We start from the raw sequence: 14,900 nt of genomic DNA, 5'->3' as shown, positions 1-14,900 counted from the left end.
AAGCCCCGAGTTCAGGAGCTTTAGAACTGGAGCCTGTGGAATGAGAAATGGCCCAGCCAGAGAGCAGTGGCCCCGAGCCAGCGTGGTGGACTTGGTCAGCGGTCAGCGGAAGGCGCATCCCGACTCCAGACCTATGCTCGGGGGCTTCCCCCTGCCTGGCTCCCCATCACTGCTCCTTCAGCCTCCCCACGCTCAGCCCATCCCCGGCCCCAGGAGGCCAGCCCCTCCATGCCTCAAGGCCCGCCTCCCCTCCTCAGCTGTTCCTCAAGGAGCACCTGCACCAGCTGCTGGAGAGCATGCGGGAGCGTGTCCTGCACCTGGCAGCCCTCACGCTGCAGCGCTGCCTGCGCGGCTTCCTCATCCGGCGGCGGTTCCGCTCCCTGCGCCACAAGATCATCCTGCTGCAGAGCCGGGCCCGGGGCTACCTGGCCAGGTACAACCCACGCAGGGCAGGACTTGCTGGTGCCTCTGAAGAGGACTTGCCTGAACTGGGGTATAAGCTCCCTGTCCCAGAGGTGTGTGAGCTGAGTGTCGGGGCCTCTCTGCAGGAAGGGTGTCCGGACTCTGCTTTTGGATGTCCTGCCCACCTGCCCCCTGGCCCCAGCCTGCATACCGGGTCTGGGAGCCCTGGGACTACAACCTGATGGGATGTACACACTCCAGGCAGTTTCCTCCAGAACCTGCCACTTAATTTGCTGTGTGACCTTGGCTGAGTCACTGCCCCTCTCTGAGCTCCATGGGGCTCGTATAGTGAGTCATGGACAGTGATACGCAAGCCCGGCTGGCGTGGGCATCTCTGCACCTTGGTCACTCTGCGATCCTACGCCCTGCCCTCCCCAGCCCCCAGGACACTTCTTTACTCCCCACCCCTAGGCAGCGGTATCAGCAGATGAGGAGGAGTCTGGTGAAGTTCCGGTCCCTGGTGCACACGTATATAAACCACCGGCATTACCTCAAGGTGCGGACCTGTTGCTCCCCCTGCTCTGGGGAGCCAGGCAGCAGGGAGAGGGAGGAGGCCCTTAGCCCCCAGGAGGAGACTGTTGGCCTCAGACAGTCTTGGGTTCGAATCCCCGCTCTGCCACTCACCAGCCAGGACTTGGCCTTCCCCACCCTCACTTTGTCTGCCTAGCCCTGGGGTTTGGGGGTGGGGGTTCAGGGACATGCTGCACGGGGAGGATTTAGCCTGTGCTGGGTTCACAGTGAGGCCTTCAGGAGTTGGGTGTGATGGAATCTGTCAGCCTGAGCAGCGCCGGATATGGTTTTACTCTTAATGCCAGTGTTGGCCCGTTGTATAAACCCACCCCCAGAAAGACAAGTGTAGTCCACAGAGCCTTGAAGACCCACCTGGCCTCCACTGAAGGCTCTGTGGCATGACAGGAGGGGAGTCCACCCCGTGTCTCTGGGCGACTGCAGAAATCCTCCTGGGGGTCTTTTCCTGTCCTGAAGTATTACTTCCTCCGCCTCTTGCCTCTCTTTCTCGCTCTTTCTCCCGTGCCTCTCTGTTTCTCTGGCCAGAGCTTTGCGCCCTCTTTGCTGCCTGTAGGGGGGCCAGTTGCCCCCTTTGCTTCTCTTGCCAGCCACCTCCCGTGGGTTGGCTTGGGCTGCCCCCGGGGCCCGGCTGGGGCCTGCTGTCGCCTCTGCCCACCGTTCTCCTGCCCCCGCCTTGACCATCTGCTCTCCTGCAGCTGAGGGCAGAGCGGAGGCTGCGGGTGGAGGAGGCCCGGCTCCGGGAGCTGGAGGTGGGTGTGGGCTCTGGGTGGCAGCAGGGACCAGAGGGGAGGCCGCCAGGTGGGAGTTGTGGCAGGGCTGCCCCTCACGCTGCATGGTCCCCGCAGGAACTGAGCAAGCGGGAGGTGGTGGCCGTGGGGCACCTGGAGGTGCCCGCTGAGTTGGCGGGACTCCTGCAAGCGGTGGCGGGTACGTCAGTGCGGCGCAGTGTGGGGAAGGGGTGGGCAGGCACAGAGTCTGGCACCTCACGCCCCCCTCTCTCCACAGGCCTCATTGCAGCCCGGGGACCCCGGGTGGCCTCTGTGCGGACTCCCCGGCTCCAGGCCGAGCCCCGTGTCACGCTGCCCCTCGATATCAATAACTACCCCATGGCCAAGTTTGTCCGATGCCACTTTAAGGTAAAGGCTGGCATGAGCCCAAGCAGCCCTGGTCAGCAGGCCCTGTTGTCAGCCTGGGGCAGGGTCCTGGCCATGCCCTGTGGCATGGGCTCATACCCAGAGCCCTTGACTTGCCGGGTCATGAGGAGTCCAGGGGCTCCAGAGGAGGGCCAGACAGACATGGAGGGGCCCAGGGACTTAGGAAGTGGCCATTTGCCAAGTACCTCATCCCTGCTTTCATTTCGGGGTCTCCAGGAAGAGGGACTCTCCAGGGGGCTCAGGTGGCCTCCACCACCAGCGAACTGAGGGCCAGTGTCTGCCTCTCTTCAGGCTTCAGTGTCCCCATCCACACTCTGGGGAAAGGAGCCCTTACCTCACTGGCTCTCATGTCCCTACCTGGCTCAGAGAAGTGGAGGGAGTGTACCCAGGAGTCCCAGCTCTGTCCTCACGCCCCTGCCCTGTGCCCGCAGGAACCTGCCTTCGGGATGCTGACACTGCCCCTGAGGACACCCCTCACACGGCTGCCAGTAGAGTGCCATGCAGAAGCTGTGAGCGTCTTCAAGTTGGTAAGGGTCCGCCCATGCCACCTTTGAAGTTATAGCCATGAAGCCTCTTGACCTGCCCTCCTGGGTCCTCCACTAACCCAGACCATTAAGCCCAGCCTTCTTCTTTGGAGGAAAGACTTCTGGGCGAGGAAGGGCATGGAATCAGGGCTCCTCTCTGGACTAGGGTTTGAGGATTGAGAGGCTTTCTTCTCCCAGCCGTCTTCCTGACAAAGAGGCTGCCCCAGAGTCTCCATGGAGCTTCCCAGGGACACCATGAATAGATCCAGGTCCCCTCCTCGAGGGCTTCCTAGTCTGAGGAGGGGAGGCAGAGCAGACCTGACTACTCCATGGACAGAGGTTAGGCATGGAGGCTGGGAAGTCTAACTAGGTTCCTAAACCACCTCTGGACAGAATCAAAGAGGGCTTCCTGTTGGCAGGGGATGGGGGTGGGGTGGAGCATTTGAGCTAGTTTGGAAGGAGTTAGAATCTGCCAGCCAGGACAGATGGAGAAGCCACCAAGAGAAGAAAAAGTTGATGTAGTCAAAACAAATCAATTAATGGAAGTCAAAAGGGAAGGGGCAGGAGGGGGTCCCAAGGCCTTGTCTGCCTTGGATTTCATTCTAAGGGCCCCAGGGAGCCAAGGAGGGTGCTTCCATGGGAGGGAGTGGTCAGATATGAATGTTAAAAAAGTGCTTTCTTGGGGCCTGGATGGAGAAGGAGGTGAGGGATGGAGGCCAGAGACGAAGGGAGGGGCTAGGGGAGCGCTAGTGGAAGGTTCTTGACCAGGAGAGAAAAGTCAGTATGCTTTGGATCTTGAGTTTTCTCATAGTTAGCATGAACTTCCTGGTCATTTGGCACAGGACATGGCAATTACAGTGTAACATGGTGGGGGGGTGCTGTTACATGGGCTTTCCTGGGACTCATGGGAAGGTCGAGAGAGGGGTGCATGTTGGGGATGGGGCCCTGGCCCAAACAACCTTCCAAGAGGCCCAGGAGAGTCTGTTTGTGGTCTAGATCCTGCGTTTCATGGGCGACCCTCACCTGTATGGTGCCCAGGAAAACGTCTTTGGGAACTACATTGTGCAGAAGGGGCTGGCGGTGCCCGAGCTCCGGGATGAGATCTTGGCACAGCTGGCCAACCAGGTGTGGCGTAACCCCAGCTCCCACAACGCCGAGCGGGGCTGGCTCTTACTGGCTACATGCCTCAGCGGCTTCGCACCTTCCTCACGCCTCAGCAAGTACCTGCTCAAGTGAGTGGAACCCGGCAGGGCCAGGGCTGAGAACAGTGATGCTGGCCTGAGGCCCTGGGGGGGATGTCAGAGGTCAGGCCAGGAGTGAGGTCTCTATGCTTGGAAGCTCAGGCATGAGGGCCTGTTTGGGTCCGTTCTCTGTCTCCACCAGTCTCAGAACAAGAAACAAGGGCAGGTGTTCACTATGGAGGGTAGGGCTCACATAAACTGGATAAAGGACTTGCAAAGCTCAGAGGATGGCAAGACCAGGGCATAGGGAATTTGGGGAAAAGGTGCTCATCTCTCATGTCATGGCAGTAGAGCCAGGTGGTTAGGAGTATAGACTCTGAATGCAAGACAGTCTGGGTTCAAACCCCAGCTCAACCTTCAGAATGCCAGCATCTTGATGATACTGAAGATGACAGTGATAACATCCCCCTGCTGGGGGCAGCCCTGGTGGCGCAGCGGTTTGGTGCCGCCTGCAGCCTGAGGTGTGATCCTGGAGACCTGGGATCGAGTCCCACGTTGGGCTTCCGGCGTGGAGCCTGCTTCTCCCTCTCCCTCTGCCTGGGTCTCTGCCTCTCTCTATGTGTCTATGAATAAATAAATAAAATCTTAAAAAAAAAAATCCCCCCGCTGGGTGAGAAGGATGCTTTGAGCTCAGGCAAGCCCTGTGTGCAAATCCCAGCTCTGATACTCACCTGCTGTGTGACCTGGGGCAACTCACTGCCCTTCTCTGAGTCTCTTTCCTCATCCGTAAATTAGGGTTGGTAATAAGACCACCTTACAGGGTGGCTGTGAGCCTCAGAGCATGTAGAGCTTCACCTGGGCCATGCGCAGTAGGTAGGCAGCTCAGTGGGTCAGTCTTGTGAATCTGTGGCAACAGGTTAGGGCCACTGCCTTCCTTTCTGGGCTTGCAGTGGGCACAGCTCTGGGTTCCCTCTTGTGACCGCCACCGAGGGGCTGCTCCATTGTTGCTCCAGAAGCAGGAAGGGAGCCAGGGAGCCGGGCATGTGGAGTACCTGCCCTTGGAGGGGATCAGTTTTGTTGGCCCTGGGCCAAGCTGAACCCTCACGGCATCACTTGTGTAGATGAGAAATTGGAGGCAGGCTCGGAGGGGCCAGGTGATCGATCCCCTGGGAGGCTTGGTGAAGGCATTGAAAGCCGAGTCTTCCAGAGTCTGAATTCTTGCCCACATCTTGCTGCAACCCCTACCTTGTCAATGACATTTTGCTCCAACAAGCTTTGGTGGACCTTCCTGGGACCTCTTTGGCATGTCCTTGGACCTTTGTTGGCTTAAGATACCTTTGGCTAGCCTGGGACCCTTTCAGCTTAGTCCTAGGACTCTGGGATAGTCTGAGATTTTTTTAGTCTAGCCTCAGAACTATGGGGCTAACCTGAGGCCCTTTGAGTTTAGTCCCGAACCTCTGGGCTCTCCCAGGACCCCTCCAGTATCATCCCAGAGCTCTGGACTATAGCCTGGGACCCTTCCGAGCTGGCCTCTTTGCTCGGGCCTTCTCAGCTTCACCATAGAGCTCTGGGCTCAGACTAGACTTAGAATCCTCCTCTCTCGCGGGCTCTCCACAGATCACTCTTCATCCCGGTTTCAACTCCTATCCATCAGGTTTGTGTCTGATTATGGGCAGAATGGCTTCCAGGCTGTGTGTCAACACCGCCTCATGCAGGCCATGGGCCGGGCCCAACAGCAGGGCTCTGGGGCTGCCCGCACCTTCCCCCCGACCCAGCTTGAGTGGATAGCAACCCAGGAGAAGGCCAGCATGGCACTGGATGTGGGCTGCTTCAATGGTGAGCTGTCCTCTTCCCACCATGCACTGCCTTCCCTCCTCCCTCTCTGCCTCACAGAAGGGCACAGGGATGGGACAAGAGTGGGGAAGCCTAAGAGCGTGTGCGGGCGGGGGAGTAGCAGGACTGAGCCCAGCACCCGCCGCTGTCCCAGGTGACCAGTTCTCCTGCCCAGTACACTCCTGGAGCACGGGGGAAGAGGTGGCTGGAGACATTCTGAGGCACAGGTTGGCTCCTGGAATAATCCCCGTCCCAGCATGCCCTCGGGTACCTGGGAAGGAGGGAGGGGGAGGGGAGGGGGAGACGTGGGAGACCAGACCCCCCAACACATACATACACAGGGTCCACTCTGGTCATGCTTGGGGGCTAGCTCATATTCCAGGGTTTCTCCAGGCAATACCTGTTGGTTCCATCCCTCACTTCTGTCCCTCCATGTGCTGTCACCAGGGGGCTGGCAGATGGCTGGCGGGGCTGGACAGTGGCCATGAAGAATGGGGTCCAGTGGGCCGAGCTGGCAGGCCACGACTACGTGCTGGACCTGGTGTCAGACCTAGAGCTGCTCAGGAACTTCCCGAGACAGAAGTCTTACTTCATCGTGGGTGCAGAAGGGCCCATGGCCGGCAGGGGAAGCCCAAGAGTGTAGGTGGCTACGTGGGTCCTTCAGGCACTTGGTCTCCCCTTTCCTCCCAGCTGCTGGTTCAGAGCTGAGTTCCAAACCTAAGCTTTAAGTGACCTCTGCACCTGGTGTGGGACTCAAACTCACAACCCCAAGATCAAGAGTCAGACGCTCCGCTGAAGTGGGCCAGCCAGGCACCCCGGGGTCCTACCTTTAAAGGGAAAGAGCCACCCATTTTCAGAGCCCAGAGGAGATCGTGGTGATGATGGTGGGGTCATTCTGGGAGGGCCATCATCTCTCAGGCGGTCAGCTGCTCCATGTTCCCCTTCCCTACAGGTTGTTTGGGAACAGCTGGGACTCAGATGAGGACACACCCACCAGGCCCCAGACCCAGGGATGCGTGCCCAGAGTGGCTGACTCCGACGGGTACTGGAGCCACAACGAGGATGGTACAAACAGGGAGAACAGGGCCCAGAGAGGGACAGCCACCCACTGAGGCCAACCAGGAGGGGCCACTCTCTCTGGTCGGGAGGGATCCTGGGGGCCATGTGGGGTGATCAGCAGGAGAAAACAACTTGGTTTTGTATCTGCCTCCCCCTCACCCCCCAGACTCAGACAGCCTGGGAGAACCCTCTGTGCCCCACAGGGGACTGGACTGCTACCTGGACAGCCTCTTCGACCCCGTGCTGTCCTACGGGGACGCGGTAGGGACGGGGCGGGGTATTGGCAGAAAACTGGGACCGCATGTACATATCTAGTCACACACCCACAGGAGATGCAGGAGCCTCTTGCAGCCAGGGCCAGGGGGTAGCATGGGCCTGGGTCTCTGCTGGGGGCCAGGCAAAGGTTGAGGGTGCGCTCATGGCTAGAGATGCTCCTGGCTGATCCCAGAACCACCCACGGCTAAAGGTCTAGGGCCCCTCCTCCACCTGGGGTGGGAGCCAGCCCCATCAGGTACCCTTGCTCATTCTGGAAAGTCCCAGGAGTCCCTCCATGGCATGATGTGCAGCCCTGAGCAGGGCACAGCTCCTCTTTGAACCTGTTTACTCATCTGTGAGAGGGGGTGGATTGGGTGGATTTGCAGGGCTGGTGGGGTATTGACTGGGATGCTGCATGAGCAGAAGCTGGGCATAAAGCAGACACTAGGCTGATGTGGGGCCCCGGGGACAGAGGAGGTGGCTGGTGTCAGATGCCCGTTGCCTTGGAACCTCGGGAGTATGACAGTGAGGCAGATACTTGAGCCACCTGCTGCCCCCAGGACCTGGAGAAGCCAACAGCCATTGCCTACCGCATGAAAGGGGGAGGCCAGCCTGGTGGAAGCGGCAGTAGCAGCACTGAAGACCCCCCCAGGAGGCCTCCAGAGCCAAAGCCAAAGCCAAAGCCAAGTCAGTGCCTGCCCCTAGAGTGGTTCCAGGGTGGGCGAGGGGAGGGGGCCCTCCTCCTGGTTCTCAGGGGCAGAATGGAGGCAGCCACTGGCCCGTTGGGGCTGAGACAGCCGCAGGGTGGGGGTTAGCTAGGAAATCCCCACTTCCCCCCATGTCCTGCCCCTTGGGATCCATGCCTTCTGACATGGCTCCCCGCAGTCCCAGGCCTGGATGCCTCCACACTGGCTCTGCAGCAAGCCTTCATCCACAAACAGGCTGTCCTACTGGTGAGTGCTAGCTGGGCTGTGGGAGGTGCCCTGAGCGCAGGCCTGCCTGGTCACCCCCACCACCACCTCTCCCCAGGCCCGGGAGATGACCCTACAGGCCATGGCACTCCAGCAGCATCCGCTGGGTCCCACCCCAAGGCCCTTGCCTCCAGAGGTGAGCCTGGCCTACCCAGCTGAGTGCTGTGCTACTCCAGGGTCTCACCGTGCCTCTCTGGGGTAGTAGCCTCAAGCCCATCCTGGGCAAACACAGGGTCCCCGAGAATAGGCCAGTGTGTCCCAGGAAGCATACTCTACTCTTCATTCTCTGCAGAAACCCCTAGCGCCAGAGGCACAGCCCAAGTTTGTGGGCACTGGACCCCCAGCCAAGCCTGTGCTCCTGCGCTCTGCTCCAAAGCCTTTGGCCCCAGCCCCTCTGGCCAAGGCCCCAAGACTCCCCACCAAGCCTGTGGCTGCCCCCATTCTAGCTCAGGACCGGGTTTGTCCAGAAACCAGTGAGTGTCCTATCCCAGTGGGGGTGGGCGGGATTGGGCATGTAGCTGTCCCCTCCTCACACCAACTGTGGCCTTACTCTGTTCCCTACCCCCATCCCTCACCCACAGCTTCGCCCTGCCCGGATCTAGTCCGGTATTCAACGCTCAACTCAGAGCACTTCCCTCAGCCCACACAGCAGATCAAGAACATCGTGAGGCAGTACCAGCAGCCACCCCGGGGAGGCCGGCCCGAGGCCCTCAGGTCAGCTCTGCCCCCACCCCAGCCCTCTGGGCCAGTGGCCTCCTCACCATACCTGAGTGGCCACCAGCTGGGTGCTCCCTGCCCAGCAACCTTCAGGGAGTGAGTTTTTTTATGCAGAAGATCCAGATGAGCCTTTGGGGTGGAGAAAGAAAGGCCCAGACCATGCTCTAGGTTGTGCTGTGTGACCTCAGACCAGTCTATAATCCTCTCTGGGTTTTCATGTATGATGATAGAGATGGGGGTGGAGGAAAAAGTTCCCTATTCTAGAACTCTGTGGCTGGGAAGAAGAAATTCCTATGCAATCCACCAGGAAGGATGGTGGAAAGGGGTTTGTGAAGCGGCCAGACCCTCACGAGGAGGCCTTGATGATCCTCAAAGGGCAGATGAGCCACCCAGCAGCAGCATCTGGCAGCCAGGTGAGGGGCGGCTTTGGGCTGGGCCCAGACAGGACAAAAGACAAAGTGGGGTGTTGGAGAGCCTCAGAAACCAGCTGCCCCTGTCAGCTATGACCCTGCTGCTGCCCCAGACCCTGTCCCCTCCCTGGGGACCCCCCCATGACCCTCTGAGCACTCTCTTTTTTTGGCGGACAGGTGCCCAGAGAGGCTGTGGCCTTGGTGAAACCAGTGACCAGCACCCCAAGGCCATCCACGGGACCCACTCCAGGTGAGGGGCTAGGAGGGAGGAAGGGAGGAAGGGAGGGGCAGAGGGCTGTTGTCCAAGCATGTGAGTAAGTCTGTGTGAGTGCAGGTGAGTCCTGGTCTATGTGTCAGTGGCATGTGTGTGTCTGTGTCCCTGAGCCACGTGGACATACTGTGTGGACATTTGTGTAAGTATATCAGCACTTAACTAACAGTGACTTCAGGCCACACCCACTCTGGCCTTGCTACATCCTCACTAAAATCCTTCAAGGAAGTACCATGTTTGTCTAGGTGTTACAGATGGGAAAACCAACACAGAGAGGTTAAGTGACTTGCTCAAGATCACACAGCTCAAAAGTGTCCGACCGGGATTATAAACTCAGCCCTCAGGGGGCACTGGATGGCTCAGTGGTTGAGTATCTGCCTTTGGCTCAGGGCACAATCCCAGGGTTTTGGGATCAAGTCCCACATCAGGCTCCCCTCAGGGAGCCTGCTTCTCCCTCTGCCTGTGTCTCTGCCTCTCTCTGTGTCTCTCATGAATAAATAAATAAAATATTAAAAAAAAAAAAACAACCCTCCTGGCCTCACAATTGGAACCATAATCTCTGTGTCCTCTGCCTCATGGTAACCACAGTGTATCTTAGAAGATATAAATCAGTTCACATCATGTCCCTGCCACAAACTCTCCCATGACTCCTAGGATGAACTCTAGACTTCTCACTATGGTCTCTGAAACCCCGCATGATCTGCCCACCTTCCCAACCTCATCCTCCCCCCACCCCATTCTCCTCTTGGCACACTCTCTTCCTGGAACACAGCAAGCCCACTCCTACTTCAGGGCCTTGCTAGGTACTTGCTGTACCTAGAATGCTCTTCCCTAAGAGATCTTTGCATGTCTGGCCCTCCTCATCATTCAGGTCTTGGCTCAGTATCATCTCAGAGAAGTGAGCTGGGTTGCAGAGATGGAAGGACTCTCATAGACCAGCCCCTAGACTTTCCTAAGTAGCCCAGTTTTCTTTCCATCCCAGCTCCTAGAACTGAGATCTTTGTTATTTAATTGTCTGTTCTACCCACACCTATCATGAGACTGTCAACACAAGGGCAGACGCCTTGTCTATACTGCTCAGCACCCACCCCCAGGCTCTAACACAGACCTGCTGCATACACTATCTATATATGATCTATATATGCATTAAGTGAAAGATTGAGCCATTGTATGATTGTGCTTGTGTGTCCCTGTGATTGGTGTGTCTGCAGCCAGGGTTGTGGGAGACCACTTAGCCCCAGCCCCAGCCCCTTCCCTGACAAGAGGTCGCCCCCAATCCCCTTCCTCATTGGCCCTGCCTCTTTCACTCACTGTGCTCCCCAGTGCCGCCTTCGCGGTCTCTGGAGCCCCCTGAGGAACCTCTGCAGACACAGCTGCACCGCCTGGTGAACGCCAACTTCTATGGCTACCAGGACGCCCCCTGGCGGATCTTCTTGCGCAAAGAGGTACCTGGCCAGGCTGAAGCCAAAGGAGGGGTGCATGGGAGTGTGGGCAGGGAGGGGGGTGGGGCTAGGGTGGGGCCGCTAGACCCTGGTCTAAGCTAGACAGTGGAGTCAGAAGCCAGGGGCCCAGGTGGTACGGAGCCCACTTTATCTGCGGGGTAGGAAGCAAAGTGAGAGGACTGCCCAAAGGGCCTCACTGGAGCCCCAATCCCACAGGTATTTTACCCCAAGGACACCTACAGCCACCCTGTGCAGTTAGACCTCTTGTTCCGGCAGGTGAGGTCTACTCTTTCCTTTCTGCCTCAGTGTGCTCATCTGGACAATGGGTGCATAGACTAGCCTTCTGCAAATCTTGTTTCTATACTCTTGGATTTAGGGTCCTTGACCATAGTGAGGATGGGGAGCTGTTCTGAACTTCCCACCCTTACGGACAAGCCCACAATTTGATTTAACCAGACACTCAGTTTGTCTGAGCTAGATGGGACTCAGAAGTCAAATCCCAGCCCCAGTATGTAGAGGAGGAAGCTACGGTCCAGGAAGGGCGGCATGGGTTGTGGAAGAGAAGATAAAGGAGAGGGGCCTTTGTAAATGAGATCTGATTCACACAGATGACCCCACTGCTATGTAAATAGGAGTCTCACGTCTCCACTCACACTGGAACAATCCAGCCTGGGTTCCCAGATGGGGGAGTCTCACAAGCCACCTGCATCGTGGCTCATTTCCACAGATCCTCCACGACACGCTCTCCGAGGCCTGCCTGCGCATCTCCAAGGACGAGAGGCTGAAGATGAAGGCCCTGTTTGGTACCACAGGGGATGGGAAGGGACGCGGATGGGGCAGCCAGCTAGAACCGGGCCAGGCCTTCTTAGAAGGAGATTGGGGCTGACAAACCCAGCCCCATTCACCTCTCATATAGCCCTCCTTGCTCTACTTCTGGCCTCTTCCAGGGCCAGGCTGCCAGTCTGAGTTCAGTTTTGCCTAATACACTGTGTGGCCCTAGTTGTGGTTTCCCAGTGTAGACATGGAGATCACCCTGTTCCAGTATCTTCCTGCTGGGTGTCAGCCTTCCTCCCTGCAATGTGGGCTGGCAGCAGAGGGGAGAGAGGGTTCTGACCCGACCTGCATCCCTCAGCCCAGAACCAGCTGGACACACAGCGGCCCCTGGCACCGGAGAGCGTGAAGCGGGCCGTGGTCAGCACTGCACGTGACAGCTGGGAGCTCTACTTCTCCCGCCTCTTCCCTGCCACTGGTGCGAGTGCCCTGCCGGCCCCCGCTCACCCAGGGACTTCAGGGAAGAGGCTAGAAGACTCTCAAGTGTCCCTTATCTCCACCCCAGGGCAGTGTGGGCACTGGCGTGCAGATCCTGGCTGTGTCCCACATGGGCATCAAGCTCGTAAGGATGGGCAAGGGCAGCCGGGAGGCTGGCGGGCAGCTGCAGGTCCTGCGCACATACAGGTGAGCAGCGGGCGGGCAGGTGAGAATGGGGTTAGCTGGGCGTGGGCATGCTGGGCAGTAGCATCTCCTCACCGACTCTCCCCAGCTGATTGCTGAGTGCCTGTGATGTGCCAGGCTCTCTGCTGAGCCCTTTAAGCAAGTCTGTTTTACAGATGGGGAAACTGAGGCTCAGCGAGAGAAGTTGCTTGTCTCAGGTCACATAGCCAGGAAGCAGATGAGCTATGAGCCCTCTACCCTGGCCTGCCTCTTAGACTACACCCCAGCCTTGCCCTTCCAGAGCTCACTGCACAGTGGGGGTGTCTGTGTTGTGAACAGCTGAGTTTTGTTGTACAGCCAGGAATGGAAAGCGTGTCCTGGCATAAGACCTCCCTGAGTCCTTGGACCCCTCCCCTGCCAGCAGCCCCTTTTGTCCTCTGTCACACAAGAACAAGAATAGAACCTCATTCCTTGGTTGCGGGAAAGCTCCTTGTTTTGAAAGAGGCAGAGAATTTGGTCAGTGGGTGAAGGAGATAGATTTGTGCGGGCAAGATCTGGGAGGTTGCATTAAGAGACAAAGGAAAAAAAAGTAGAGCAAGGCCAAGGGTAGTGAGGGCTGGAGTGTCGGTTCACGGGTGATAGGAAATGGGCCAGGGCCACAGGCAGGATGGGGAGCGGAGGCTGGGCAGGCTCCCAGGTCCCTGTGGCAGGCAGCAGGGCGCTCAGGTGGGGCTGGGCTTTGGGAATGGTCCAGGGCAGGAGCAGAGGAGCAGGCCAGGTAGGGAGGAAGGCGCCCTCTGGCCAAGGAGCCCTGCCTTCATGCCACTTTCCCATTCTCCAGCTTTGCGGACATCCTGTTTGTGACCATTCCCTCCCAGAACATGTTGGAGTTCAACTTGGCCAGCGAGAAGGTCATCCTCTTCTCAGCCCGAGCTCATCAGGTCAAGACCCTGGTCGACGACTTCATCCTGGAACTGAAGAAGGTCAGGGTCCTTCTACAGGGGAGGTCCCTCCTCAAGGGACCAGGGATGGAAAACAGGGTTCCCCTGTGTCATTTACACACCAGCCACGCCTCCCTGAGAAGTATGGGTGTGTGCGTGTGTGTGCATGTGCACACGTGGACTGGGCAGCCCTCAGGCCTCAGCAAGGAAGCTTTGGTGAGGGAGTGGATGGGTAAGCCCCATATGTGTTCATCGGATTCCAGTCTCCAGCCCTTTACAAGGCCATCCCTTCGACTCCCATAACATTCTTCCCTCTCTCACCTAGGGAATGTCCCGTTTCCCATGAGTCAGGGTGGAATACCTGTGGAAAAGAGGAGCGGGGGAGTGGCCCCAGTCCTCTGGGAGGAGGGGGATGGGACTGCAGCCACTCACCCTGCCCCTGGCTGACCCAGGACTCGGACTACGTGGTCGCAGTGAGGAACTTCCTACCTGAAGACCCAGCACTGCTTGCCTTCCACAAGGGTGACATCATCCACCTGCAGCCCCTGGAGCCACCTCGAATGGGTCAGGGCCATGGGACACCATGGGTATGGGCGGCAGAGGCTCGGCAAGGGGGCCTCCCTGGCAGGTGCTGACATGAGCTCGACCCGCAGGCTATAGCGCCGGCTGTGTTGTCCGCAAGAAGGTCGTGTACCTGGAGGAGCTGCGGCGTAGAGGCCCCGACTTTGGTGGATACCCTGGATCCCCCAGTCCAACCTGGAAACCCTAAACAGCTCATCCTGGCTTCATGCACTCACATTGCAGATGCTCTATGGGGGTTTCTCGGTGCCCCAGGGGGGCCTGGCCTGGCCGCCTGCTGCGGCCCCAGCCAGTTCCTCCTGGCGGCCCCCTCATCCAGCCCTCTGTCTGCATATCTGGCTGAGGGCTCTCTGTCAGTGTTAGTTACTGTTTCTGTGTATGTGGCCCGGGTCTCTCTGTCTCTCTGCCGGAGCATCCACAAGCACGTGTTTTCTGGTCCACCTCCCACTGACGGAATGCCTTTCCTTACCCTGTGTTCTCAGCTGCAGAGTCTCCATGGCCTCCTGCACAGAACACTGGGGCAGGGGCAGGAGGGTGCTCCAGTATCCCTAGAGGGGCCCCTTAGTCCTGAGACGTGACCCTTTTGCTTGTCTCAGACCCTTTACCTGCCCCCTAGGCTGGAGGTTCGGGACCATCCACGGGCGTGTGGGCCGCTTCCCTTCTGACCTCGTGCAGCCTGCGGCTGCCCCTGATTTCCTACAGTTGCCGGTTGAGCCAGGCCGGGGCCGGGCTGCTGCTGTGGCCGCTGCTGTGGGCTCCACAGCTGCTGCATGGGAGGTGGGCCGCAGGAGGGAGGTGAGACCATCAGAGCCGGGCCCGCGGGGCTGAGACAACGGGGTGGTCAGCTTGATGGTGGAGGCAGTTGGGAGCAAGGTCAGCCGAGGGTATGGCCAATCCCAGGATAGGCAGAACCTGATAGGGCCAGCCAGATGTGTGACCCATGGCAGGAGCAGAAATGATTGGAGGTGTGGCCAGATGGGTTCGGGATGGTGGGGGTCAGCAGGGTTGTGATGAGGTGGGGGGGACCCAAGCATATGGGGCAGGAGCAGGTGTGTGGAATGGAGCCAGGGAAGGGTGGAGTAAGGGGCTAGGTCAGCCAGGACCAAGCTTTGGGGAGATGGAGGGGGCATGGCCAGAGGCGG

At 58.6% G+C, this 14,900-nt stretch overlaps 1 protein-coding gene across 1 annotated transcript in view; it reads left to right on the top strand.

Moving 5' to 3' along the window:
• The window catches only part of MYO15A (myosin XVA), a 49,677-nt gene that overhangs the window by 19,936 nt on the left and 14,841 nt on the right, over positions 1 to 14,900 (top strand). Inside the window, 28 exon segments of the mRNA XM_049110272.1 lie at positions 258 to 433; positions 874 to 958; positions 1,686 to 1,739; positions 1,836 to 1,917; positions 1,996 to 2,126; positions 2,576 to 2,671; positions 3,665 to 3,900; positions 5,504 to 5,685; positions 5,837 to 5,909; positions 6,130 to 6,321; positions 6,635 to 6,795; positions 6,908 to 7,002; positions 7,557 to 7,683; positions 7,882 to 7,949; positions 8,026 to 8,103; positions 8,260 to 8,440; positions 8,549 to 8,681; positions 8,992 to 9,097; positions 9,272 to 9,344; positions 10,689 to 10,810; positions 11,024 to 11,083; positions 11,535 to 11,610; positions 11,940 to 12,058; positions 12,144 to 12,262; positions 13,080 to 13,221; positions 13,632 to 13,743; positions 13,833 to 13,907; positions 14,375 to 14,553. Of these exon segments, the coding sequence (XP_048966229.1) occupies positions 258 to 433; positions 874 to 958; positions 1,686 to 1,739; positions 1,836 to 1,917; positions 1,996 to 2,126; positions 2,576 to 2,671; positions 3,665 to 3,900; positions 5,504 to 5,685; positions 5,837 to 5,909; positions 6,130 to 6,321; positions 6,635 to 6,795; positions 6,908 to 7,002; positions 7,557 to 7,683; positions 7,882 to 7,949; positions 8,026 to 8,103; positions 8,260 to 8,440; positions 8,549 to 8,681; positions 8,992 to 9,097; positions 9,272 to 9,344; positions 10,689 to 10,810; positions 11,024 to 11,083; positions 11,535 to 11,610; positions 11,940 to 12,058; positions 12,144 to 12,262; positions 13,080 to 13,221; positions 13,632 to 13,743; positions 13,833 to 13,907; positions 14,375 to 14,553 (3,333 nt within the window).

The sequence above is a fragment of the Canis lupus genome, chromosome 5, assembly GCF_003254725.2.
Source record: "Canis lupus dingo isolate Sandy chromosome 5, ASM325472v2, whole genome shotgun sequence".
NCBI classification, from domain to species: domain Eukaryota; kingdom Metazoa; phylum Chordata; class Mammalia; order Carnivora; family Canidae; genus Canis; species Canis lupus.
Note: the sequence above shows the minus strand (reverse complement) of the source record. Positions and strands in the feature narration are given on the sequence as shown.